Raw genomic sequence first — 26,657 nt, 5'->3', positions numbered from 1 at the left:
TTGGGTTTTTTTGTTTTGTTTTGGTTGAGTGTTGCAGTTCACATTGTATGTGCGATGACCCTCCAACCACAGTTCCTAAGAACTGCAGGGTCAGCTGTGGACAGTTTGAGCCTTAATTCTGCTTTAGTTGATTAAAGCAGATCCTCAATTTATTTTAGATGCCTTTTGTGTGGGAACTTCCTCTTTTTTCTTTAATTTTAGGTTTAAAACCGCTTCTGGAAATTGGTTGGAAGTTCTAAAATATTTACGGAAACTATAGCAGCATCTCCAAATTTTAAAATGTGCTGTAAAATCCAGAAGAGGCTAAACTTTAGAGGGCAGAGACTTAATTCATGCAGGCAAAAAATGTGTAAGCACAGTTACTTTAACTGCTCATGCACAGGGATATATTGTCTCCCATCTCTGTGCACGTACAGTTATTCAATCTACATGCACGTTTGCACAAGCATCTATGGCATACAGACCTCTGACTCCGTCTATAAAAATAAATGTGGGCCAAAGAATTACCCAAGGGCATACTTTATTTTTAGAGGCTCTTTTGGAAGAGGGCACTTGATAAAATGCTATTTCAAAAAAAAAAAAAAAAAAGCTTTCAGCATGCAAACATTAATGGTGTAATTTGGACTAATTTGCACTTCAATAGGTAAAGCTTTATTTTTAACTGAAATTTTGCATTGTTTATAAACTTGTATTTGGTTTCTATCCGTTATTTATATTTAATAGTTTTTGCCTTTTGAAGTCTGGGAGCATGAGAGATGCAGGTGTATGCCCAAAACATGTCTTCACTTAGTATGAGATCAGTTCACAAGCTCAAATCGTTACTGCTTGTGGGGAAAGTCACAGGGAGTTCTTCACCAGCCCTTCCACGCAACTGGCAGCACATGTTGCAGGTTGCTCTCCTCAACCCCAAGAGGCAGGGTGCCAGCTGTGCTGAATGCTACAGAGGTTATATTTGAGCAGATTGTGGTGTGGCCTCCAGCTATCACCTTTCCTCACTAGCAAGACAATCCACGGTGAGGGAGCATTAGACATACCTTTACTAATAAGGAGTAGCAGTGGATGCTTAGTACATTCCCCTAGTTTAGTGTGTTTGCGCATGCAGATGTATAACTCTGTGCCTTATCAATCTGTGTGCACAATGACAATTTAGTGACCCAACACACTTATCTTTGCGCACTTGATCCCAAACGGTTTGAGCCCCAGCTTCAAGATCCTAAACATGCCATGAGCCTGAACAAACTGCCACTAAAGTCAATGGGAGTCTATCCATTGCCTCTGAGAGTTGGATTAGGCCCTACATCACTGATTTCAGGGAGTTATGGGTGCTAACCACTTTGCAGGATCAGGCCCTATGGCCAATAGGGGCAGTGGGAAGCAGCACGGGCTGACGGATGTGGTGGCTGCCGCTTCCCGCCGCCCCCATTGGCCTGGAGCGGCGAACTGCAGCCAGTGGGAGCCGCGATCAGCCGAACCTGTGCACATGACAGGTAAACAAACTGGCCCGGCCCACCAAAGGTTGCCGATCCCTGAATTAGAGGATAAACATCCAGGAAGGGTGAGTTTGGACTCCATAGCATGCCTAGATTATTTGAACAGATATCTAATCTACCTTGCCCTATACATAAGAATGTAGACACATCCTACCCATTCTTGCATTTTATTTTTCAAGAACAAAAGTTTTGAGTTTTATTTCCTATTGTGTGTTTTTTATGCTTGTCCATCAAATACTTGTGGTTTCTCTGTGTCTCAGTTCATGTTGCTGTTTGCAAAAGGAAAAGGATTAAAACCTAGATTAAAATGTCATGTTGTTCAGAATTTAAGCTGTGACTCTGAAAGAAATGAAACGTGTCTCTCTGCAGTTTGACTGGGTCTGGAAAAACACTTACCCTGACATCGGTTTTGCATTCGCATATTTCCGAAGACTTCCCCGCACACTGCTGTTAAAGATCTCTAGTAGCCTGCTTTCCTACTCCCTTCTTTTGGACGGCTGTAAAAGTTCCAGTGTTGTGTGAAACGGTCTACCCTGGTCAATAATGAATTGTTCTATTTTGTAAGGGTGAAATTCACTTCCGTGCAAAAGGGCTACACAAGACCTGTGTGCCATTTAAATCGCATTAAGCCCTGTTTTGAGGCCTTAAGTGTATAGGCCTTGTTTGGTTCTCTGCACAGGGGTGAGAGAAGGAGAGCTCTGAGTTGGGTCCCAGAAATGGAAGCAGTAGGGTTACCATATCTAATAAATAAAAAAAAGAGGACCCTCCACGGGCCCTGGCCCCGCCCATTTCCCCGCCCCAACTCCGCCCCTTCCCTGCCCTAACTCCGTCCCCTGCTCCCTCCCACTCCCAGCCACCGGGAAAGGGCTGCCCGAGCGCTACCGGCTTCACGGTTTGCCGGGCAGCCCCCAGACCCTGCACCCCCGGCTGGCACTTCCCCAGCGCAGCTGGAGCCCGGGAGGGGAAGCGCCCAGCCGGGGGCGCAGGGTCTGTAGGCTGCCCGGCAAACCGTGAAGCCGGTAGCGCTTGGGCTTCGGGCAGCCCCCTTGCCTCCGGACCCTGCACCCCCAGCCGGGCACTTCCCCTCCCAGGCTCCGGCAGCTGGGGTCCGGAGGCATGGGGGCTGCCTGAAGCCCATAGTGCTCGGGCAGCTCGGCTCTTAAACAGAGCCGAAGAGGCAGGGGAGGAGCAGAACCTCCAGCCGCGGCGGCTCTGCTCCTCCCCTGACTCTTCGGCTCTGTTTAAGAGCCGAGCTGCCTGAGCGCTACCGGCTTCGGGCAGCCCCCATGCCTCCGGACCCTGCGCCGCCAGAGCCCGGGAGGGGAAGTGCCCGGCCGGCGGCTGGGGTCCGGAGGCAAGGGGGCTGCCTGAAGCCCATAGTGCTCGGGCAGCTCAGCTCTTAAACAGAGCCGAAGAGTCAGGGGAGGAGCAGAGCCGCCATTTTCCCGGACATGTTCGGCTTTTGGGCAATTCCCCCCGGACGGGGGTTTGAGTGCCGAAAAGCCAGACATGTCGGGGAAAAAGAGGACGTATGGTAACCCTAGGAAGCAGATGCTCAATATGAGTGTCAATCCCTCTTTTACTTCGTTGCTCAGGCTGCTTCCTTAGCCTTTCAGTGATACTGGGCTTTTACACAGGCGGTGGCATGTTTGGGATCAGGTCTCCAGCCAGACAATACCACTCCTCTTTGGGAACTGTCTCTGCTTTCAAATAAAGCCCCAAAGTCCCAGAAAATGAACTTCCACTTTTGGAATTGTCTTCTCCCCAGAATTTCCCTATGTCTCTTGTGTCCATGGTAACTTCCCTTTCTGTAGCTATCCAGTTCTTTACAAGGCCTTTTTGAAGGCGAAATGTCTACATCTCCTGTTTCTTCCCTGGCTTTCCCTGTAGTGCAGGATAGTAGTATTTTTTTTCCCTCTGCTCTCTTTTCCAGCATATTTTGCTGTGACAGCCTTTAATGCTGCAGTGTTCTTCTGGACTACAAGTCCGGTATGTCTTGCAGCAGGAGTGGGACAGAGTAATGCTAGCCCACAGGCCTTCCTTTTTAAAGGTATATAAACTTTGTTAATAGGCACAAAATTATTGAGGGTAAACTATCACTTTCCCTTTACTGAGCTACATGATTTCCACGGAAGATTAGCTTATATTTTGCCCCCAAACCAATTGTTTTTGCCTGAAGACTGAAATATTTCAATTTGGATATGCTGCCCTCGTGCCTCATGGGAGCTGTTTTCCCCATTCCCCTCTCTGGGCCAGGCTGCCTGGCCAGACTGCGTCTTCTAGGATGCACTTTTATGATGCAGCTCTCTCACCATGAAGGACCACCGATGCATTGTGTGGGAGATGTAGATTGACCAGGGTCTCTGGTCAACAGAGGAGAATGGGAACATGAAGCACCTGAACTACAGCTTTCATTAGGCACCACAGCAGCATTTCTGTATTTGAATTTTTGCTGAAAAAATCAAAATTTTCCATGGAAATTTGAGATGAAAATGAATCTTTTTTCTATGTACATTGACATTGTTCATGGGTGAGGAAAGCCCATTTTCTGATCAACTCTAGTTCTGAGTTGTTGTTTTTTAACTGTAGTGTTGTAACTCTTAGGCTTGCGCTGCCTGAAGGTAGCTACATTACCAAAGTTGTGGCTCATCTTACCCAGTTTCCTCTAATGCAGCACTTTTTGTTTTCCTTTCTCTGTCATTCGCAAAAGCAGTTGGGGATTTTAACAGTCCCAAATCAGTGCTACTTTGGAAATTAGGCTCCTTTTCACAGACTACGGAAAGTCTTGAGAGGGACAATCAACGGTTTTGACTGGTGACTTCAGTTTTTTTCCCCTTTAAGTGCCATATTATTTTCAACAGTTTGTTGTTTGTTCCTTCCTCTTTCTTGATTTGGAAATTAATCATGCAGGAAATGATTAACCGCAGCTAGCTCTCTGTCTGCCTGTCTCTGACTTAATGTGTCATGTTAAGAGAGAGGCCCGAAAGTGAGTTAAAATGGTTGGCTAGATGCACACAACCTGCTTTTGTACAGACTTACAATCCAGTTGTTCACTCTGGCCATCCCACACAACTAGTCATCCGTTTTCTTTTAGCAGAATAAGATATTTGTTAAAAGTAACTTAGAACTATAAAGTTTGAATCTGAAATTGCCAAAGTTTGGGGATCCAGGGTCTCAGCAGGCCCATTTCTACTTAATTCCCTTGCAGCTTTCCTTTGTAGAGTGTGATGTCCAAGAGAGAAGTCTTACTTCTACATTTAGATTTTTTTTAATGTGTTTTGTTGTTGTTGTTATGACATGCTGCATATCATGACTGTTTTTCATTCTGTTATTGGAAATGGTATGATGGCTGTCTAACCAATAGCTGGTGGACTTCATTAGCACAACAGTCATGCACATTTAATTACTCCTGGGGGAATTCTGCAACTCGGCGCATGTGCAGAATTTATGTCCCGCCGCAAATTTTTTTGCTTCCCTGCAAAAAAAAATGACTTTCTGACGCAGAAGCAGAGGGAAACCACAAGGGCGGTCATGCGACTCTTCTCAACAATATGTTTCAGGTGCCCAGGGCAGCCAGCAGAGAGGTAAATCACTGTGGTGCAAGGGGCGGGACTGGGGAAGAGAAGACCTGGCTGGTGGCTCCTACCCTCCACCTGGCTCTGCTGCTATCACAGCTGGGCTGGAAAAGATGGGACTTCCTCTTCCCCCGCATGGCATCCGGGGCCTGTTCAGATCCATGCCAAGATTTCTCCCCCAGCTGCAGGAAGCTCTGCAAACTCTCCCCCACCCCCCTTGCTGCACCCATCACTCCTCAGCTGTAGGGGGCGGGATCGCTGTATAGGGAGTTGCTCCCCCATCCACCCAAACCCCATGCATCCAGACCCCCTCATACTCAGACCCTCCCGCCAAGCCTCACCCCCACACACACATGCAGACCCCTCCCCCCATAAGCCCCACTTCCCCTGCACCACTCCACCGAGCCCCAACCAGTTGCACCTAGATCTCCACCCCATGCCCACAGCATCTAGATGACACCCACCCCGCTGAGCCCCAACCACCATCATCTGGACCCCCCTGAAGAGTCCCATTACTGTTGCACCCAGAACCTCCAACAAGCCCCAGTGCATCCAGATCCCCCTGCACCCAGACCCACATTGAGCTGCCCATACCCAGATTGCCCCATACAGAACCCTCTCAACCCACACCTGGATCCCCCCATGTTAAGCTCCTCCACACTTGGATCCTGCCTGTGACAAGTTCAGTCACAGAGACCCCCCCTTGGGACTGTTACCTGACGTACTAGAATTACCTCTGAGCCTGTTTTCCAGCTTGGGACTCCAGAACCCTGCCTTGTTGAGCCAGACACGCCAGCCTGCTGCAACACAGACCCAGGTCTGGTCCATGCCCCCAAAACTGCAGACTTTAACCAAAAACTGCTCAGCAAGTCACCTATCTCCAACACCCAGCTCCCAATGGGATTCAAACCCCAAATAAATCCGTTTTACTCTGTATAAAGCTTATACAGGGCAAACTCATAAATTGTCCGCCCTCTATAACACTGATAGAGAGATATGCACAGCTGTTTGCTCCCCCAGATATGAATCACTTACTCTGGGTTAATTAATAAACAAAAGTGATTTTATTAAGTATAAAAAGTAGGATTTAAGTGGTTTTAAGTAATAACAGACAGAACAAAGTAAGTTACCAAGCAAAATAAAACAAAACACGGAAGTCTAAGCCTAATACATTTCAGAAACTGAGTAGAGGTAAATCTCACCCTCAGAGATGTTCCAATAAGCTTCTTTCACAGACTAGACTCCTTCTTAGTTTGGACCCAATCCTTTCCTGATACAGTTCTTGTTAGTTCCATCTCAGGTGGTAACTAGGGGATTTCTCATGACTGGCAGCCCCCTTTGTTCTGTTCCACCCCTTTTTATATCTTTGACACAAGGCAGGAATCCTTTGTCTCTCTCTGGATTCGCACCCTTCCTTCTAAATGGAAAAGCATCAGGTTTAAGATGGATTCCAGTACCAGGTGGTATGGTCACATGTCCTGTGAGACCCCAAGCCTCCATTCTTTCTGGCCTGACTCACAGGAAGCCATTTATAACCAATTGTTCTAGTTAATGGGAGTCATCAAGATCCTAAGCCACCATTAATGGCCCACACTTTGCATAATTACAATAGGACCTGAGTAATACTTCATATTTCTAGTTTTAGATACAAGAATGAAACATTCATACAAATAGGATGAACACACTCAGTAGATTATAAGCTTTGTAGTGATACCTTACAAGAGGCCTTTTGCATAAAGCATATTCCAGTTACATTATATTCACACTCATTAGCATATTTCCATAAAACCATATATGGAGTGCAATGTCACACTGCCTTGCTGAGCCTACCTGCCCACACAGAGAAGCAGGGCCCTGGGGTGTTTCTGGGACAGGCAGGGTCTTTGCCCTGTGTTGGGGTTGGATGCAGTGTCGGAGGGGAGAGGGGGCTGCACAGTGATCTTCCACCTCTGTGCAGCCAGTTGCATGTGCTCCCCATTGCCATGCTAGAGCCTCCACATTTATTTGACAAACAAAATTTGCAGAATTTTTTTAAGATTTTGGTGCAGAATGCCCTTGGGAGTAATATTTGGTAATTTGCAAAATAACTAACATTAAGATCACAGCCTCCTTGCACTGGTCCTTAGTGTTTAACGTATGTGAGTTTTTAGTGCAGTTTTTAGTTGTATCACCTCCTAGTGATTGGAGTAGATGCCGTGAAAGAGGATGAAAACATATACTGCTGCATTCTAATCCTCCTCTAGATGACTTTGTAGCGTGGATGCTTTTGGATTTGAGAGTTTTTAGTTCTAGTCTCACCAGGGGCAGATTCTCCAAACCAATCTGTGATGGAACCCCTGGGATGGTCTGTCTGCTATTAGTAACACTAACCTGATGGATTATAAACCTCAACCAGTTTGGAGGGTTTTTTTGTTTTTCTTTGCTTTAAGAAAGGGAAGGGTTGGAGAAGCCCAAAGAAAATGGAGAAAGTCTATCAATATTCTAAGGTATATTTAAAAAGCATAGTTGTATTGTGGTAGCTTCTTATCATTCCAAACTTTGATGAAAGGTGCCAGCAACATTTTGAGCAATACTAGAGAGAGCACTGGGGTATTTCTGTTATTACTTTGCACATGGCCCATGATATTGATTGTGGAGTTGTCATAACGTACTGGATTTGTATGTGAGGTTGCCTCACAGCTGTTGCCCCTGCCAGCTGTGGAAAATTCTTCTTTTAGCACAGATACAGACCTTTATTTTTGGAGCTTAAGCACCGGGTTTCTAGTCTTGGATAAATTGTGTATTAGGTTCCTATTATTGTATCTCTTGCCTACAGCACAAGGATTCATTACAGTGAGTGTTCAGATATTGCCCCTTTTAATTTTTATATATAAAATAGTGTTAATATACTGTACTCTCCAGAAATAAAATACAAAGAAATTAACATTGGATTGCAAAGATCCTAAAGGGTCAAAGCCAGAGACCCTCATCCTTTTGATTTGTAAAATGGTGCTTTGTCTCACTGCTCATTAGTGTTACAAGCACCTTCGTTGTTTGCAACTACAATAGGTACATTTATTGCACCAACAGAAGTTAACATAAGAGAGGCCATGCTGGGTCAGACCAATGGTCTGTCTAGTCCAGTATCCTGCCTTCTGCCAGAGACCGTTGCCAGATGCTTCGGGGAGAATGAACAAAACAGGGTAGTTTATCAAGTGATCCATCCTCTATCATCCAGTCCCAGCTTCTGGCAATCAGAGGTTTAGGGACACCCAGAACATAGGATTGCATTCCTGACCATCTTGGCTAATAGCCATTAATGGACCTGTCCTTCATGAATTTATCTAATTCTTGTTTGAATCCACTTATGCTTTTGGCCTTCACAACATTCCCTGGCAATCCACAGGTTGATAGTACATCTTCACAATGCACATTCATTTGTTTGTTTTAAACCTGTGGCCTATTAATTTAATTGGTGGTCCTGGGTTCTTGTATTAAGTGAAGGGGTAAATAACACTTCCTTATTCACTTTCTCCACACCTTTCATGATTTTATAGACCTCTATCATATCCCCCTTAGTCATCTCTTTTCTAAGCTGAACTGCCTTGATATTTTTAGTCTTTCCTCATTTGGAAGCCATTCCATACCCTTGATCATCTTTGTTGCCTTTCTCAGAACTTTCTCCAGTTCCAGTATATCCTGGACAAAGTATTCAACATGTAGGTGCACCATGGATTCATATATTGGCATTATGATATTTTTCTGTCGTATTATCTATCCCTTTCCTAATGGTTCCTGGAGTTGTTGTGGGTTTTTTTGTTTGTTTGTTTTTGACAGCTGCTGCATGTTGAGAACTATCCATAATGACTCCAATATCTCTTTATTAACTAGTAACAGCTAATTTAGACCCCATGATTTTGTAGGTATAGTTAGTATTATGTTTTCCAATGTGCATTATTTTGCATTTATAAACAACGACTTTCATCTTTCATTTTTTTTGCCCAGTGTCAGAGTTTTGAGATCCCCTTTAACTTTTCATAGTCTGCTTTGGACTTAATACAAAATTACTGAAGATAGTTATCTGCAAACTTTGCCACCTCACTGTTTATCCCTTTTTCCAGATCATTTATGAATATGTTGAACAGCATTGGTCCCACTACAGAGACTTAGGGGACCCCACTATTCTCTCCACTGTGGGGAAAATGACCATTTATTCCTACCCTTTGTATCCTATTTTTTAACCAGTTATTGATCCATAAGAGGACCTTCCCTCTTATCCCATGACTGCTTAGATTCCTTGAGAGCCTTTGGTAAGTGATCTTGTCAAAGGCTTTCTGAAAATCCAAGTACATCATATCGACTGCATCACACTAATCCACATGCTTATTGACTCCCTCAAATAATTGTAATAGAATGGTGAGGCATGGCTTCCATTTACAAAAGCCATGTTGAGTCTTCTGCAACGTCATGTTTATATAACATATGTCTGATCATTTTGTTCTTTACTATGGTTTCAACCAGTTTGACTGGTATTGAAGTTAGGCTTACTGGGCTGTAATTGCCAGGATCATCTCTGGAGCCTTATCTGAAAATTGGCATTACATTAGCTACACTCCAGTCATCTGTTACAGAGGCTGATTTCAGTGATAAGTTACATACCACAGTTAGAAGTTCTATAATTTCATATTTGAGATCCTTCAGAACTCTTGGGTAAAGACCATGTGGTCCTGGTAACTTATTACTATTTAATTTATCAGTTTCTTCCAAAAGCTCCTATATTGATACCTCAGTCTTGGACAGTTCCTCAGATTTGTGTGGGAATCTCCTTCACATCATCTGCAGTGAAGATTGATGCAAAGAATTCATTTAGCTTCTCCGCAACACCTTCGTCTTCCTTGAGTGCTCTTTTAGCATTTTGATCATCCAGTGGACCCACTGATTGTTTGGCAGGCATCCTGTTTCTGATGTACTAATAAAAAATTGTTGCTGTTAATTTTTGTAATCTTTTGCTTGTTACTCTTCAAATTCTTTTTTGGCCTGCCTAATTATATTTTTAATCTTGGCTTTCCAGAGTTTGTTCTTATCCATTTTCCTCAGTATTGAGTATTCCCCAACAAATTATGTTCATCAAAATTATCAGACACATAGATGAACATAATTTGTTGGGGAATAATCAACATGGTTTTTGTAAAGGGAAATCATGCCTCACCAATCTACTAGAATTCTTTGAGGGGATCAACAAACATGTGGACAAGGGGGATCCAGAGGATATTGTGTATTTACATTTCCAGAAAGCCTTTGAAAAGGTCCCTCACCAAAAGGCTCTTAAGCAAAGTAAGCAGTCATGGGATCAGAGGGAAGGTTCTCTCATGGACCAGTCCTATTTAACATAATCCTAAATGATCTGGAAAAAGGGGTAAACCGTGAGGTGGCAAAATTTGCAGATGATACAAAACTACTCAAGACAGTTAAGTCCCAGGCAGACTGCGAAGAGCTACAAAAGGATCTCTCAAAACTGGGTGATTGGGCAACAAAATGGCAGATGAAATTCAATGCTGATAAATGCAAAGTAATGCACATTGGAAAACATAATCCTAACTATACATATAAAATGATCGGGTCAAAATTAGCTGTTACCACTCAAGAAAGAGATCTTGGAGTAATTGTGGATAGTTATCTGAAAACATCCACTCAATATGCAGTGGCAGTCAAAAAAGCAAACAGAATGTTGGGAATCACTAAGAAAAGGATAGATAATTGCCTCTATATACATCCATGGTATGCCCATATCTTGAATACTGTGTGCAGATGTGGTTGCCCCATCTCAAAAAAGATATATTGGAACTGGAAAAGGGTTCAGAAAAGGGCAACAAAAATGATTAGGGAATGGCTGTTGTATGAGGAGAGATTAATAAGACTGGGACTTTTCAGTTTGGAAAAGAGACGACTAAGGGGGGGATATGATAGAGATCTATAAAATCATGACTGGTGTGGAGAAAGTAAATAAGGAAGTGTTATTTACTCCTCCTCATAACACAAGAACTAGGGGCCACCAAATGAAATTAATAGGCAGCAGGTTTAAAACAAACAAAAGGAAGTATTTTTTCACAGAACACACAGTCCTCCTGTGGCACTCCTTGCCAAAAGATGTTGTGAAGGCCAAGACTATAACAGGGTTCAAAAAAGAACTAGATAAATTCATGGAGGATAGGTCCATCAATGGCTATTAGCCAGGATGGGTAGGGATGGTGCCCCTAGCCTCTGTTTGCCAGAAGCTGGGAATGGGAGACGGGGGATGGATCACTTGATGATTACCTGCTCTGTTCATTCCCTCTGGGGCACCTGGCATTGGCCACTGTCGGAAGACAGGATACTGGGCTAGATGGACCTTTGGTCTGACCCTGTATGGCTGTTCTTATGTTCTCAGTAGGATTTTACTTCTGATTTTTAAGATGGTTTTTTTTGTCTCTAACCATCTCTTTTCCTCTGTTATTTAGCTATGGTGACATTTTATTGGTCCTCTTGCTGTTTTTGTTTTGTTTGGTTTATACATATATTTTGAACCTCTTTTATGCTGGTTTAAACTAGTTTCCATGCAGCTTGCAGGCATTTCTCTCATGTGACTGTTCCTTTAAATTTCCATTTAATTAGCCGCTTCCTTTTTGTGTAGCTCACCTTTTTGAAGTTAAATGCTACTGTGGTGGCTTTCTTTGGTATTTTTTGGTATTCCCCCCCCCCCCCCCCCAAGGATGTTAAATTTAATTAATTATGGTCATCGCATTTACCGAGCGGTTCAGCTATATTCATCTCCAGGGCCGGCTCCAGGCACCAGCGCAGCAAGCAGGTGCTTGGGGCAGCGAACGGAAAGGGGCGGCACGTCCGGCTCTTCGGTGGCAATTCGGCGGCGGGTCCCTCAGTCCCTCTTGGAGGGAAGGACCTGCTGCCGAATTGCCGCCGAAGAATGAAGCGGCGGCAGTAGGGCTGCCGCTGATCGCAGCTCTTTTTTTTTTTTTTTTTTTTTCGCCACTTGGGGCGGCAAAAACGCTGTTCATCTCTCAGACCAGACCCTGTGTTGCCACTTAGGACTAAATTTAAGAATTGCCTCTCCGCGTGAAGGTACCAGGACTAGCTTCTCCAAGCAGTCATTAGTGATGTCTCTAAAGTTTATCTCTGTATCCCATCCTGAGGTGACATGTGCCCAATCAATATGGGCTTAGTTGAAATCCCCCATTATTATTGGGTTTTCTGTCTTTGTGACCTCTCTAATCTCCCTGAGCACTTCACAATCACTATCACCATCATGGTCAGGTGATTGGTAGTATATTTCTACTGCTATACTCTTATTATTCAAGCATGGAATTTCTATCCACAGAGATTCTATAGTAGTTTGATTCATTTAAGATGTTTATTATATTTGACTCTAAGCTTTCTTTCACGTACAGTGTGCTCCCCCACCAGTGTGACCTACTCTATCATTCCTATGTATTTTGTACCATCGTATCATGTCCCATTGATCACCATCGTTCCACAAAATTTCTATGATGCCTATCATATCAATATCTTCATTTAATACCAGGCACTCAAGTTCACCCGTTTTAGTATTTAAACTTCTTGCATGTACATACAAGCACTTATAAAATTTATCCATATTTAGTTGTTTGCCTTTGTTATATGATTGACTGAGACTCTTGTTTGTTTGATTGTTTCTCTTCAGCTCCTACCTGTACTTTGTCAACTTCTATCCTCTTCACTTTACTAGGATATAGAGCAGGGGTAGGCAACCTATGGCACACGTGCCAAAGGCGGCACACGAGCTGATTTTCAGTGGCACTCACACTGCCTGGGTCCTGGCAATCGGTCCAGGGGGCTCTGAATTTTTATTTAATTTTAAATGAAGTTTCTTCAGGTTTTTAAAATGTTTATTTACTTTACATACAACAATAGTTTAGTTATACATTATAGACTTATAGAAAGAGATCTTCTAAAAACATTAAAATGTATTACTGGCACGTGAAATCTTAAATTAGAGTGAATGAATGAAAACTCAGCACACCACTTCTGAAAGGTTACCGACCCCTGATATACAGTATCCTTTTTAATAAATTGTCCCCTATTGGATGTGTCTGTCCAAACTATGCACCTGTTGGCTTCCCCCAGCCCTTTGTTTAAAACTCCTATATGACCTTTTTAATTTTACATGCCACCAATCTGGTTCCATTTTGGTTTAGGTAAAAAAAAAAAAATAATAATAATTAATGGAGATATCCTATCTCCTAGAACTGGAAGGGGCCTTGAAAGGTCATCGAGTCCAGCCCCCTGCCTTCACTAGCAGGACCAAGTACTGATTTTGCCCCATATCCCTAGGTGGCCCCCTCAAGGATTGAGCTCACAACCCTGGGTTTAGCAGGCCAATGCTCAAACCACTGAGCTATCCCAATCTAACCCATCTTTCCAATATAGGCTCCTCCTTTCCCAAAAGGTTCCCTGTTTCTAATAAACCTAAATCCTTCCTTTGAACACCGTCTCATCCACACATTGAGACCCAACAGTTCTGCCTGTGTCACTGGCCCTGCACGTGGAACTGGAAGCCTGTTGGAGAATGCCACAATGGAGGTCCTGGACTTCAATCTCTTATCTAATAGCCTAAATTTGGTCTCCAGCACCCCTTTCTCTGTGTCATTGATACACACATGTACCACAACCGCCGGCTCCTCCCCAGTTCTGCACATCCATCTGTCTAGATGTCTTGAGAGGTCTGCAACCTTCACACCTGCAGGCAATTCACCATGCAATTTTCCTGGTCATCACAAACTCAACTATCTGTATTTCTAATAATCGAATCCCCCATTACTGTTACCTCTGTCTTCCTGCTAACTTGCTTTTCTTCCACTGCCACAGAGGTATCCTCGGTTCAAGAGGATACCATGACATCATCTGGAAGGAGGGTCCCAACTATGGGATCATTTCCCCTCTGCTCCAGCTTGATGTTCTCCTTTCCCAAGGCTTTCATCCTCCTCAACAGCACAGAGGCCATGACATGGGGGTGGGATCGCTCTGTTGGGTCCTGGAAAGTCTTGGCTGTGTACCTTTCTGTCTCTCTTAGCTCCCCTCTGGTCTCCACAGCCCATACTCAAACTCTGAGAACAGTGCGCTGCTTACACCAAATGCACACACACACACATGCCACCTGCCCACAAGGCAGGTAATCATACCTGTTGCATTCAGTGGAATAAACTGGATAGCCCCCACGCTGCTGCTGGACTTCTGCCTGCATTATTTTTACTCCTGCAGGTGTGGGTGGGGTGGTTGGTTGGGTTTTTTTGTTCTTTTTTCTTTTGGGGGGGGAGGGGGTTGTTCATTGGCCTAAGTTTAGAGAATGTTTTTTAGGTGTATCTGGCTCTCTTACTCCCTCACAGAACTCCCATTTGCTGTTCCTGTTCACTGGCTCTTCTGGTCGCTTACAAGCTGGCTTTTTAAACCCTGGTTCTCCCTACGTTAGCCCCACCCCCTGGTCAAGGGCTCCTAAAGGGATTACAAATCAAAGGATGGCAGATAGAGCCTCATTACGAAGTGCTCAGCCTTGCCTAGGAGGTCACTAGCTTCAGCATGCAGACCCCCTTACAGCCCTCACTATAATCGTCAATCCAGCAGGCACACGGTAAGCAAGCACATAACAACAAACAACCAGACAACAAATTCACCCAAGGGTCATGGGGTCACACCTCCTTCACCTGGAAAGCTCCCTCACAAAACTCCCCTGTATGCTGGTCCTGTTCGCTAGCTCCGTTGGACCAATAAGCTGGTCCAATAAAAGCTGGTCCAAAGTTTAGTTCAATAAAATATATTACTCACCCACCTTTTCTCTCTACTATCCTGGGACCAACACAGATACAATAACACTGCATGGGTCAGTTACAAATCCAGACTATTTAAATGTTAATTGTCAGCCATTGAGTATACTTCCTATTTGTTAAAAGTGGAATCTTTGCCGCTGCACATCTTTAATCTGTTACATGCTGAGAAAGAGTCAATATGTTTGCCAAACATAACACAATTATTGAAGCTTTCATTGGAGGACTACAGTTAACATTTTAGAGCTATTATTCATTTTCAGTACATTGTTCTTCCTACAGGCTCAGTGATAAAATGTTACAGATCAAGCATGTTGGTATTTGCTCACAAAAAGGAAGGAAAGAAACGACTATACTGTGCAAAGTTTAATGTACACAGGCCAGTGCTGAATCAGGGTTGCAAGGATGGGGAGTTATTTTTGGTACAAAATTTCAATTTGAGTTGCAGATAGAAAAAGAATTCAGGAGTAATTCAACTAGTTACAAAAGTAAAGTTTAAAACAACATCGTAACTCCCTCTGTTTTGAATCTTGAACAGACGTGTTACACAGGTCACTGTATACACATACATTACATTCTATTTTCCCTCCCTCCCTCCCCCCCCACCCCCCCGATATCTGACTGAAGCCATATGCACCATTTCTAATAGCTGCAAAGTGAAATTAAAGCTCAGAAAAAGAACTGTGATTTGTAGTTCATACCAGAGTATTGGAAAGTCGGCCTTTCAGTGGAATGGAGTACACTGGACTAAACTCTGAAGTGACTTACTCCCACTGCAACCCTATTGACTTCAATGGGGCTGCGTTAGGAAGAAATTTGGTCCTCTGCGTTGATCTAATAGCATTTTGGAGGCTTCAGTACAGCTTTATTATTTCACATTTAGTCTCTGTGTTTAATTTATTTGAGCCTTAAAAAATGTTGCTTATTGTATAATTACTTACTCGGCCTGTGGAAAACAAAACCACAGACTAGCCAAACAGCAGTATAATGTGACTAGAGCTATGCAAAATTCTTGCATCAAGCTTCCAACCCATTCTGCCTAAGCCTGGGCACATTGTTGAATCTCAGCCCATGCTCACAAAGCTTCATGAGCCTTTGGGGGCTCCCTAGCAACTGTGCACTAGGCAGACTATGGGGCTTCCCACCATGCTGTTGGGAGCAGGTGTGCACTTCCTGTTTCTACTCCCACCTCACCCAGTCCTTCGAAACAGCTTCTAGCCTTCTACCTGTGGGTCACTGGAGATACGTGGGGGAGAGAGCCGAGGGGACCATTTTGCCACTGGAGACGCAGGATAGAAAGACAGGCCATTGCCTAGTGCCTGTTTTTCCCCACCTCTTTACTAATGAGTGGGGGATTAGGAAGATGAGAGATGCCTGTTTTAGGCTAAGGGGTTTCCTTAGAGATTTGAGTTTATTAAGCTTCCAGGCCTATCTGCAGCCTTAGTTCACTTCCACCCCATTGAGCTTCTTCAGAAGCCAATTTCTGCTGGTCTAAAATGACCCATTAAAAAGGAAGAGTAACTAAAATAGTACAATTATGCAAAACTTGATAGTTGGTTTACCAGTTACTTATTTCAGTCTTCAACATGAATAGATTAGTTCAATTACTCACTGATTTATCTTTGAGCTGCCTACATGCATGCATTTTTATATATGAAGTGTACATTTCAGACCAGATGTTTTTCTCCTTCCGCTAAAGATGCTTTTTTCTGGGCATTTGCAATGGTGTCACTAATTTGCAATGACTTAAGCAAACTGCCTTTGTTAGCTTTTTGCCATAGCATTTAAATAAAGAAAACAAATTATTTCCCATTTCACTTAGCTGAAGGAGTTAAGATTTTATTATAAGTAAAAAGCATGACTATTTACTCCCTCCCCCCCCCCCCCCCCCCCCCCATGATGGCATAGTAATTGTGCAGGCAATTGCAGCTATGAAAAGACTGTATTAAGAAACAGGATGGTGGTGGTTTGCTGTAAGAACTAATTTTCCTGTTCACTTTTTTTTTTTTTAACCGGAAGTTGAAGAACAAAGCTGCATATGTCTTAATTAGCTCTTCTGTTAGATTTCAGATTTGAAATATATACAAGAAGATTGGGAATGGATAATATTTTGTTCACATTTTTATTTGATGTTCATAAGAGTTGGAAATATGCAAAACTCTGAAAAGAAATGTTCAGAATTTACTGGAATACTGTCAATTAACACCTACTTCTGGCTGATAATATTTCAACTACTAATATTAGAGGTAACTCCTACCACTACAAAGATCAAAGAGAATTTCTATCACTTTGATTTTGTGTATTTGACAGCGCTGTGTGTAGACTCAGTAAGTTAGTCAGCTTCTCCTTTCATTTGTATTGGTGTCTCACAGTGCAACAGGAGAGAAACTTTTTTTAAAGGAGACTATAAACCTACAAACATTGGCAGAGACACTCCAAGGCAGAAGTAGTGCCTGAAACCATTCTGAACTCCATTTTCTCCCCCCAGTTAGTTAGATTTCAAACTGGTGGTGTATTCCCCCCTTTTTTCCCCCATTGAAGACTTTAGGCAGTATTCATTGAGGAAAGCACTTAAGCACATTGGGACTAAAGCACATATTTAAAGTTAAGCACATTCTTAAGTGCTTTCTTAAACTGCAGCCTATATAAATTCCTTCTCTGCTCTCCTCTGTGTAGCATGGATTTTGTTTTAAGTGTATTTGCAATGCTTTTTATGACTTGACAAATAACTAGGAAAATAAGTTGTTTTTCCTCTTTGAAACACTCCAGCATCTTAAGATATAAATCTCTATTTCTAACCAAGATTTTTTTCTAATGCACCTAAACCTTCATGTCATTTCTGAGATATTACAGAATTGCAAAGTGGTGACTCAAATCCAGATGGTTCCTAACAGCTCAGATAATTGAACTTCCCTTTTCTAGCATTAATCGGATTTTAATCAGTGTATTCTATCTACCATGAGTTAGAGCTGAAGTACAATTTGTTTTATGCAAATCTTGTTTTGAGACTTCAAAAGTAAGTGTGGAAAAAATAAGATTTGTGTATTCCTCTGAATAACTACTGTGGATAATATTACTGTCAGCATGGAACCCTGAAGGATATCTTTTATTCCCACTCCCATTACTTTTTACCTGTTCTGCATAGGTATGATTTGAGTGACTGATAGTGACACCTTCTACTAATGCCTGTTTATTTGAACTGGCAAAAGAAAAACATATGGCAAAAGGAGGCATCTTAAATAACAAACTAGCTTCCTATTCCAGAAGCCACTTCCTTTTAAATGTGTGCTTGTTCCCTCCACTTACCTATGGCAACGAGGCAGGCAAGTATATAATGCTCCACTCTGTGATGATCTCTTCTTTCCTGCTGCTGGAGCTTGTGGCCCAGGAATTTGATCTTTCCTTCATTCAGCAGCAGTCAGCATGCTGACACATCCTGCTTCTCCCTCCTTGTCTGGCCACCCCTAAAACACTTTGTGTCAACTACTCCTGAGCTTGGGAGGAGGGGTAGCTCAGTGGTTTGAGCATTGGCCTGCTAAACCCAGGGTTGTGAGTTCAATCTTTGAGGGGGCCATTTAGGGAACTGGGGTAAAAATCTGTCTGGGGATTGGTCCCGCTTTGAGCAGGGGGTTGGACTAGATGACTCCTGAGGTCCCTTCCAACCCTGATATTCTATTATTCTAGTGCTGCTTGCCAATGGAGCCTCCTCAGCAGCCAAAACACGAGGGTATAGCGACACTTACAATGGCGCGTCGAGTACAGACACTGCACATCCAGCTAGCACGGGTACAAATATCAGCATTGATGGTGAGGCTCAGCTAAGACAAGTAGAGGGCCCTCCATACTGGAGCCCCCAGGGTGTGTACCCTGCACAGGCTCTCTACAAACCCAAGCAGTGCCACCTACCATTACACTGCCCGCTGCCTGCCTGCTGCTAGAGCTCTGGCAGGAGGGAGGAAGCTCCTGGAGCCTTTCACTGCAGCATGTAGCTACACATGTAATGCCTATGCACTGCACACCACCGTAAGTGTAGACGTAGCCTAGGTTGGCTGCAGAGGAGTAGTCTGTTCTCTCTCAGTTGGGCAATTTTGTGCACCACCCCCCCCATGTTTATTCGTGAAAGTGTCATTTGTGCCTGTCGCTGATAACTTGCTGTCACAGTATTTGGTAGGAAATCTTTCTCTCTTCTACACCCCCTCAGTCTGTTCCTATACCAAGCTGAGATTTTTCTTTTGAAAGTATGTTGTACTGTGAGGCCTGGGTTTCTGCTACAATAATAATGTGCATTTAAATAGTGCTTTTCATCCTTGCAGATCCCCAAACGCTTTGGGCTAGACTGCCCCTTACCCGGCCATGTGCGGAAGTAAGGCCTCTCTGCTGCATAGCCTGGTAAGGGCAGCCAACTGCAGCTCCAGCCAAGTGGGGGAGAGAGTGGGTTGCTAGCCTTCCTTGATGAGCCGTGGAGCCGTGGCTGGGCATACTACTGGCCTGCCAGAGTAGCTGGTCAGGCACACCGCAGGGAGTAAGGTGCTCCCAAAGAGAAATGAAGTAACATACTTCCTTCTTTCTCCCCCCTCCCCAAGTTTAAATCGCTCTTAGGGGACTGCAGCCTTTTTAAAGTACCAATTTAAAAGTTCTAATAGCCAAGGGTGTTTTTTCAAAGTGATGCTTGGAGATTTAGCTGTGTGACAATCACTGAGACTTATCCTGCAGTCCTTGCTCAGGAGAAAATCTCATGGGATTCGATGGGAATTTCGCCTGAGCATTATTTATTAATGCACATTCTCAAGTGCCTTCCACCAGAGAGAGTAGTGCGGAATAAAGCCCATCAACAGGAGGTGCACAACTGAATCCCCATACACTGCGTATAGATTGTGGTGGTATTGCCTGGTAACAAGACATCTTTACCTGATCTCACCTGGAATTCATAGTTGCAAGCCACTGAAATCTTGTGTGGACACCCAGTTTATGTATGTCACTACTGCTAATACTTGTGGCTGTTTCTTGTCAAAGTTTAAAATACGAAATATTCTCCTAACACTGATTTATGCTCAGGCCTGACCTACACGGGGGAGGGATCGATTTAAGTTATGCAACTTCAGCTACGTCAATAACGTAGCTGAAGTCGACGTACTTAGATCGACTTACCGCAGTGTCTTCACTACGGTGTGTCGACTGCTGCCGCTCCCTTGTCGACTCCACCTGCACCTCTCGCTGAGCTGGAGTACAGGAGTCAACGGAAGAGCACTTGGGGATCGATTTAGACGTGATAAATCGATCCCCGCTGGATCGATCGCTGCCCGCCAATCCGGCCGGTAGTGAAGACATACCCTCAGAAAATGTAGCTGCTAAATCTGTTAGCTAAGCATGTGGTTCAGCAGTCAGGATAAAGTGTGAATACAAAGTTTATAGATTTGTTACTTTACTCTATCTCATTGTTGTTGACAGATTTCATAGCAATATCAGGAAAAGTTCCACTGTAGACCATGCCTGTCCCTCCCCCTCCAGCTCCTCCGCCTCCCCCAACTCTTGCACTGGTAAGTTTCAACTTAGAAGTAGTCACATGAAATATAAATGTAAAATATTTGTTACAATGTACTATGTGGGTCATATTTAAAGGGGCAAATTCTGGACCTTTGTGCACAATCATGTATTTGGGACTCGGGTAAGGGATTCCCTCCGTGACTGGAGAATATAATCCTTGCTGCTACTCCTTCCCACTGACTGACTGCACTACTGTCCTCACCTGCTCTGCATCCCCTTGCTCCCTCCATACAGGTGGGTTAGTCTAATATACGGTTTCTCAAACTGGGGGTCATGGCCATGTTTCAGGAGATGGTGACCACCTTCTCTGTCATTACAGCTACATGGGAAACTTTTTCTCTGTTGTAACATGAGGCCATCCTATGGAGAAGGTTGAGAACCATTAGGCTAATGGATCTTCCTATTCGATGAACCAGTGGCTTTGATCCATCCCTGCCCCACTTCCCCTTTATGCTGCCACTGAAAGCTATGCCACACAAGGGTGCAGAGGTGTTCTTCGTGGTCTCTGTCCCCACTTTCTGGGAAACGTCCATATTACTGAGCTGGCAAATCAGGAAACCTTTTCAATGGCCATTAAATGATCTCAAAACAAGGTTTTGGGATCTTTTCTCAGGTGCAGTTTTGCAAGGAAAGAAGGGGAGAAACCTAATGCAACAAATTCAGTCTGAATGAGTAACGTGTTTTCCTTCAGTCATGACAGGCTTTAGAAACGTCTGGAAAGATTGGAACTTGTATTTTGTATAACAATACGAAACATTTCCTCTCTTTTTCTAAACTTGTTGTTACCCTTTCTGAATGCTGAGGTAATGCAAAAATTACACTCTGAAAAGACAAAGCAGATGCAACTGAGGTTGGGAATCTTAAAACCTTGACTGGAAACCAGAAAGGCCTGTGATGTTTGAAGTGGAAGATCAACATTTTCCAGATAGATTTAATGAAGGAAAACAATAGCCAAATGCTTGGTTTCCTTCCGAGGCATCCAGTGTTTGGATATTATGTACTTCAGTGTGATTATTTTTTTTTTCCCCCCAAGAACTTCAATCTTTCTGTGCAAATCAGCAGTGTGTATGGTTTGCTCTCGTTCATTCTCCAAAATAGTAACCTTTTCTTTTTTCAGTTCCATCTTTTCAATTATATTTTTAAATTGAGATTTCTAAAAAAGACACCTCCATCTTGGCTTCATATGTATCAAATATGGACTCTGAATGCTGGGTGGAAGAGAGGACTGTTTCAAAATACACCATTGGTGTGGCAATGGATCCTGAGTGTTGAAACAGAAGTAGATTTTTGGGGACCAGAATCTTTGTTTGCAAAGCTAACTGCTTTTAGTGCCACATTTGTAAGAGGGAGACTGTGACACGAAACTCATTTTGACTGCTTTTGGGTTAAAAATGGAGGTATCCATTACACCCCTTACATAAGCAGGATGCTGCAGTTTTATTTTATATCTTTATTTGTTTCATTTTGCAGGCAAATACCGAAAAGCCTTCCTTAAACAGGTCTGAACAAGCAGGGCGAAATGCTCTCTTATCTGATATTAGCAAAGGAAAAAGGCTAAAAAAGGCTGTTACTAATGATAGAAGTGCCCCTATCCTAGACCGTAAGTACAATTCTGTTTAATGTAGTTAATGAATGATGAGTTAATATGCAAAATTAGAGTAGTTTTTATAATCAGGTGAAGAAATGCAGGATGGTCAGGCAAAATAAATTATTGTAAATGGTCAAATAATTTGCTATATTAGTGCATGTTTTAAATCACTTGAGATATCTATTACTGTTTATAAAATGTGTATAGTAATTTGTGTGCTAACTGGTAAGTCTATAGCAAAATGTAACTGGCACAACTAAGTGTAATGGTGGGAAATGGGGAAAAACAGTGTATTGCTTTCGAGTTTTGCAGTACATGCTTATTTTAAAGGCAGACTGCAGTGATTTTTTTTTAAGTACTTCTTTAGATGGCTATAAAAATATTCTTAATTTCAAAGCAGTATATAAAAATATCTGCACCCACCACTGATATGAAATGGTCGGCTGTTTTAATAATTACAAAAGGAACTGCATCTTGATGTCAGGACAGGAGGATGAGAGCTGCTGGTATATGCCCAGGATGGGTGGTAGAAGCAACCTGCATTCCACAGGTACCACTGGCCCTTTGGCTCTGACTAGGTGTCCATCTTATATGGATGGAAAAGTAAAGGAAAGAGAAGATCCAGAAAAGTATTTAATTTGCCTAAAAATATCTGGTAAAAGTATGTACTGTTCCCTGAATCTCTGATCTTCCTGTTACAATGCTTGAAAATTTAATCAGTCTGATAACATTTAATATGAAACAGTTACATGTTTATGTACAAGTTATTTTAAAAATATCTCCTGAATTATTTAGTAATGTTCTATTTTTGATCAAGTGCATGGAAACGCTCTTTAAATCCCATTACAGTCTTTCTGTAATGCACTAAAAGTCTCTTCACAAACAAAAGTATGTGCAGCGTTGAGATAGTGCCCGGGTTGAGTCCTTTATTTATGAATTGACCCCAGTATCTCTAAGCAAAATCTTAGCCAAAGCTCTGAACCTCTGCTACACCTGGGCGGTGTCACTCTGATGTGTGCAGTCGCACCATGCTGGGGTGACTCCTCTAGAGTTACCTAGCTAGACATTTATGTTCTATGCGTGCAGAGGTGCTAACAGGCCACTTCACCTTGAATAAATATGTGCTAACAATATGTGTTAGCATCTGTTCCACCTTGTATTTAGTTGTGATGCTCTGAGTACCTGTCCCAGTATCTGTGTAGCTTGAAAGCTTGTCTCTCTCACCAATAGAAGTTGGTCCAATAAAAGCTTCTTCCAATTACTTCTTTCCAGTCTGGGGACAGAAGTGCTGTGTGGCTCAACCTGCCAGATAGTGTTCTGTAGCAACTCAGTTGCATGACAGTCTATCTGTGCTGGAGGAGGCTCTCCATCCAGTTGAGCTGCTACAGTGCATCAGAACTCCCCTTGGCAGATGCAGAGGAGACTGGAAAAGCACCATTCCTAAGAACTCTGGGAAGGTAGGAGAGAAACAGGAAAGAGGATCAAGAAAATAAAAGGCCATCCCTTTAGTAAGTCGTGGGGGCGCTGTCTGGTGACAGAAGGCATTTCACAGCCAGATTAGCTGATGGAAAGCACATTGACAGGCACTCAATCCAGACTTCCACGGTGGGGGTGTAGAGGAATACAGCCTGGTCTAGCCCAGCATGTTTTAACCCTGGATTTTAATGGGAAGATGACTGAAGAACACCGAAGCACTGAAAGGAATGAGATTTCTTAAAAGTGAACCAGAAAAAACAAGCAAAGTAGATCTAGGGCTGCATTCAGCGAGATGCCTAATTTGAGGCATGTGGGTATTCCCATTGAAAGCTAGGCACGTGTTTCACTACTCTGCTGAATTGGAGCTATCATGGCAAGGCAATCAATGGGGATTAAAGGTAGATTAAATAGTAACATTAAAGATGATGGGGTCTATTTTCTTGTTTGCATGAGTTAATAAACGATGAAAGACTAAAGTCTCATAGCAGGAACTCTCCAAAGGTTTACACCCTAAGCGAGTCAGAGCTGAATTTGGCCCAGTGTGCCTAACAAAGGGGAAGGGTGCAATTGAGCATTTCCCCATAAATACATCTTTTCTCTTTAAGGGAGAGATTACTGAATAGTGCATCTCATCCGCAGCCCTGAAACCCCCTTTACAAAGGATGGAAAATACCATTCTCCCCTTTTTAAAAAAATGTGGAAACTGAGGTGCAGAGAAATGACTTGCTCAAGTTCACATGGTATCTGTGACCGAGCAGGGAACAGAACCTAGGTCTCCTGAGTCCCCATCCTGTGCCCTGCTCATTGCGCTGTGCTGCTCTAAAGTAGTCCCTTGCCTTTATTTAGAACCAGGAAAATACTTTAACCCGCCATTTCAGTTACGGTGTCAATATTTGTCATGGTCAGAGTAGAAAGAAGTATTTTTATATTATGACCATTTCTACCGATTGGAAAAACAAGCTAAAATCCATTCCTAGGCCCTCCCAAAACTATCTTAAAAACAACTCCCTGATCTCTTGGGGGGCTTTGTTCAATATGTATTTGTGGCAGCAACCCCATTGGTGACTGAGGTTTGTGCACATTCCAAGCCTCCAAATTGGTCAGAGCACCACCAGAAGGACAGCTCTTCCATCTATAACCAAGCCTATAAATCTGGGGAAGGTGGAGAAGGATTAGGGACCAACGGCATGGGAAAAAATGGAAGCCCAACATGAAAGTGTGGCTGAATGGAACTATCATCACCCCAACCTATTCTAGTCCCAACTTCTGCTCTGTGCCTGCTTCATAATCCTGTAGTCCAAGACAGCGAGAAGAAAAAGGAGAGGATATGAAAAATACTGGCTATGTTTTAAAATTCCTGATTTTTGTTTCAACAGAACCCAAAGGATCTGGTGGCGGCGGCGGTGGTGGTGGTGGAGGAAGTGGCGGAGGAGGAGGCGGCGGTGGTGGCTATGGCGGAGGTGGACCACCTGGCTTAGGAGGCCTGTTTCAGTCAGGAATGCCAAAGCTCAGATCTGCAGCAAATCGAGATACAGGTAAGGAGGATTTCCCAGATCTGTGAATTCAGTCAAGAATATTAAAAGCTTTCTAAATGATTAAATTTACAAAAACATTCATACAAGAGTAATAAAATAATGCAAGAGTTCTTTGGCTCAGGGAATGCTTCCAAACATATGTAAACAAAATACAACTAAAATATCATTAAGGGGTTAACTTTAAACTCTTGCACACAGTAAACTCTGAAGAAAACCAGCATTCACTCTTGTGCCTCAGTATTTCAATCTCTATAGCAGGTACGGTCATCCCTTGAGTAACTAGGTACAAGGAAGGGAGTTAAAAAGAAATGCAGTTTCAGACTTAAATTTGGCTTTGTGAGTTTCATTCTTAGTGCTATGTTATATAGGGATATTTGTGGGAGAGAAGTTAAATTCCTTCCTCCCCCCCACCCCTTCCTGAAGGTATTACTGATAAATAAAAATCTCAGGATTGAGACCTCACCAGTAGTTTGGAAAGGATGAGAGCCACTGATCTAGTGTATCATAAGTATCCTTTGTATGCCGTCCTGCTGTGATAGAACATAATGGCTACTTTGGAGCCGTTGCTACAAATGCATTTAAATTACCTATTGAGTAGTCTTATGGGGACAAATCCTGAAGACTTCAGTCAGTCCTTACATCCAGTGCAAAACTCCCAGTGCATTCAAGTAAAGAATTGACAATTTGGCCCATTCTTGCAGTGTGTTTTACCTTCTCTGCCTATTGCCCAGCCCTTTACCCTGATGTGAAACTTCTCTGTTTCCAGATTCTGGAGGAAACAGACCTCCCATGCTGCCACCAGGAGCAAGAACAACATCTGCCAAGCCTTTTTCACCTCCAGGTGCCACAGGGAGATTTCCAGGGCCTTCTTTGGGGCAAAGAAGTACCCCTCCCGAACCACAGAGAAACCGAATGCCACCTCCGAGACCTGATTTTGGTTCCAAACCAGATACAGGACCTCCTCCAGTGCCAAATACTCCAAGACCCATTCCATCAGGTTTACACAACAGAGTATCTCCTCCTGTGCCAGGAGCAAACAGGCAAACCAGCACAGGGCCTATCCCTCCATCTTTCCCAGGAAACAGAAATACAGGATTCGGAGGATCTATTCGCCAGTCGACTCCAAGTTCCTCACCTTCTTTCTCTAACAGACCTCCCCTTCCTCCTGCACCTGGCAAGTCAACAGATGACAAGCCGCCGCCACCGCCACCTCCAGCAGGAAACAGGGCATCCGTCAACCGGGAACCTTCCTTTCCACCTCCACCACCTCAAAACAGTAAACCTCCCGTTCCTTCCACACCTCGGCCACCCGCGGTCTCTCAGGCTCCACCCCTGCCTCCAGGCAGACCAGGCTTACCTCCAGTTCCACCCATTTCCAGTGGAAATGATGACATGCCACGTCTTCCACAAAGGAATCTCTCTCTAGGTTCTCTTGCTCCTCCCAGCTTGCCTGGGACAGGTCGATCTGGCCCTCTTCCTCCCCCTCCAAATGAGCGGCCTCCTCCTCCAGTAAGAGATCCACCTAGCAGATCAGGTATGGCAGTGTGCATTTTTTTTTCTGCTCTCCAGACCACCCTTGTAATGACTAAACTAATTGTTATCCACATGGTTTCAGTGAA

The 26,657-nt window shown here is 43.4% G+C and overlaps 1 protein-coding gene across 7 annotated transcripts in view; it reads left to right on the top strand.

The window, feature by feature from the left end:
* The window catches only part of WIPF1 (WAS/WASL interacting protein family member 1), a 74,529-nt gene that overhangs the window by 37,490 nt on the left and 10,382 nt on the right, over positions 1 to 26,657 (top strand). For 6 of the 7 annotated variants that reach the window (XM_065561845.1, XM_005300427.5, XM_042860722.2 and 3 more), the window contains 4 exons: positions 20,344 to 20,432; positions 21,910 to 22,039; positions 24,880 to 25,038; positions 25,805 to 26,572. In XM_065561845.1, the coding sequence (XP_065417917.1) occupies positions 20,382 to 20,432; positions 21,910 to 22,039; positions 24,880 to 25,038; positions 25,805 to 26,572 (1,108 nt within the window). In that variant the 5' untranslated portion in view covers positions 20,344 to 20,381. Of the gene's footprint in view, positions 1 to 19,208; positions 19,285 to 20,343; positions 20,433 to 21,909; positions 22,040 to 24,879; positions 25,039 to 25,804; positions 26,573 to 26,657 lie in introns of all 7 variants that reach the window. The other variant, XM_005300428.5, reaches the window with a different exon arrangement.

The sequence above is a fragment of the Chrysemys picta genome, chromosome 11 (genome assembly GCF_011386835.1).
Source record: "Chrysemys picta bellii isolate R12L10 chromosome 11, ASM1138683v2, whole genome shotgun sequence".
NCBI classification, from domain to species: Eukaryota; Metazoa; Chordata; order Testudines; family Emydidae; genus Chrysemys; species Chrysemys picta.
The sequence above is the reverse complement of the archived record's forward strand: the minus strand, read 5'-3'. Positions and strand labels throughout refer to the sequence as shown.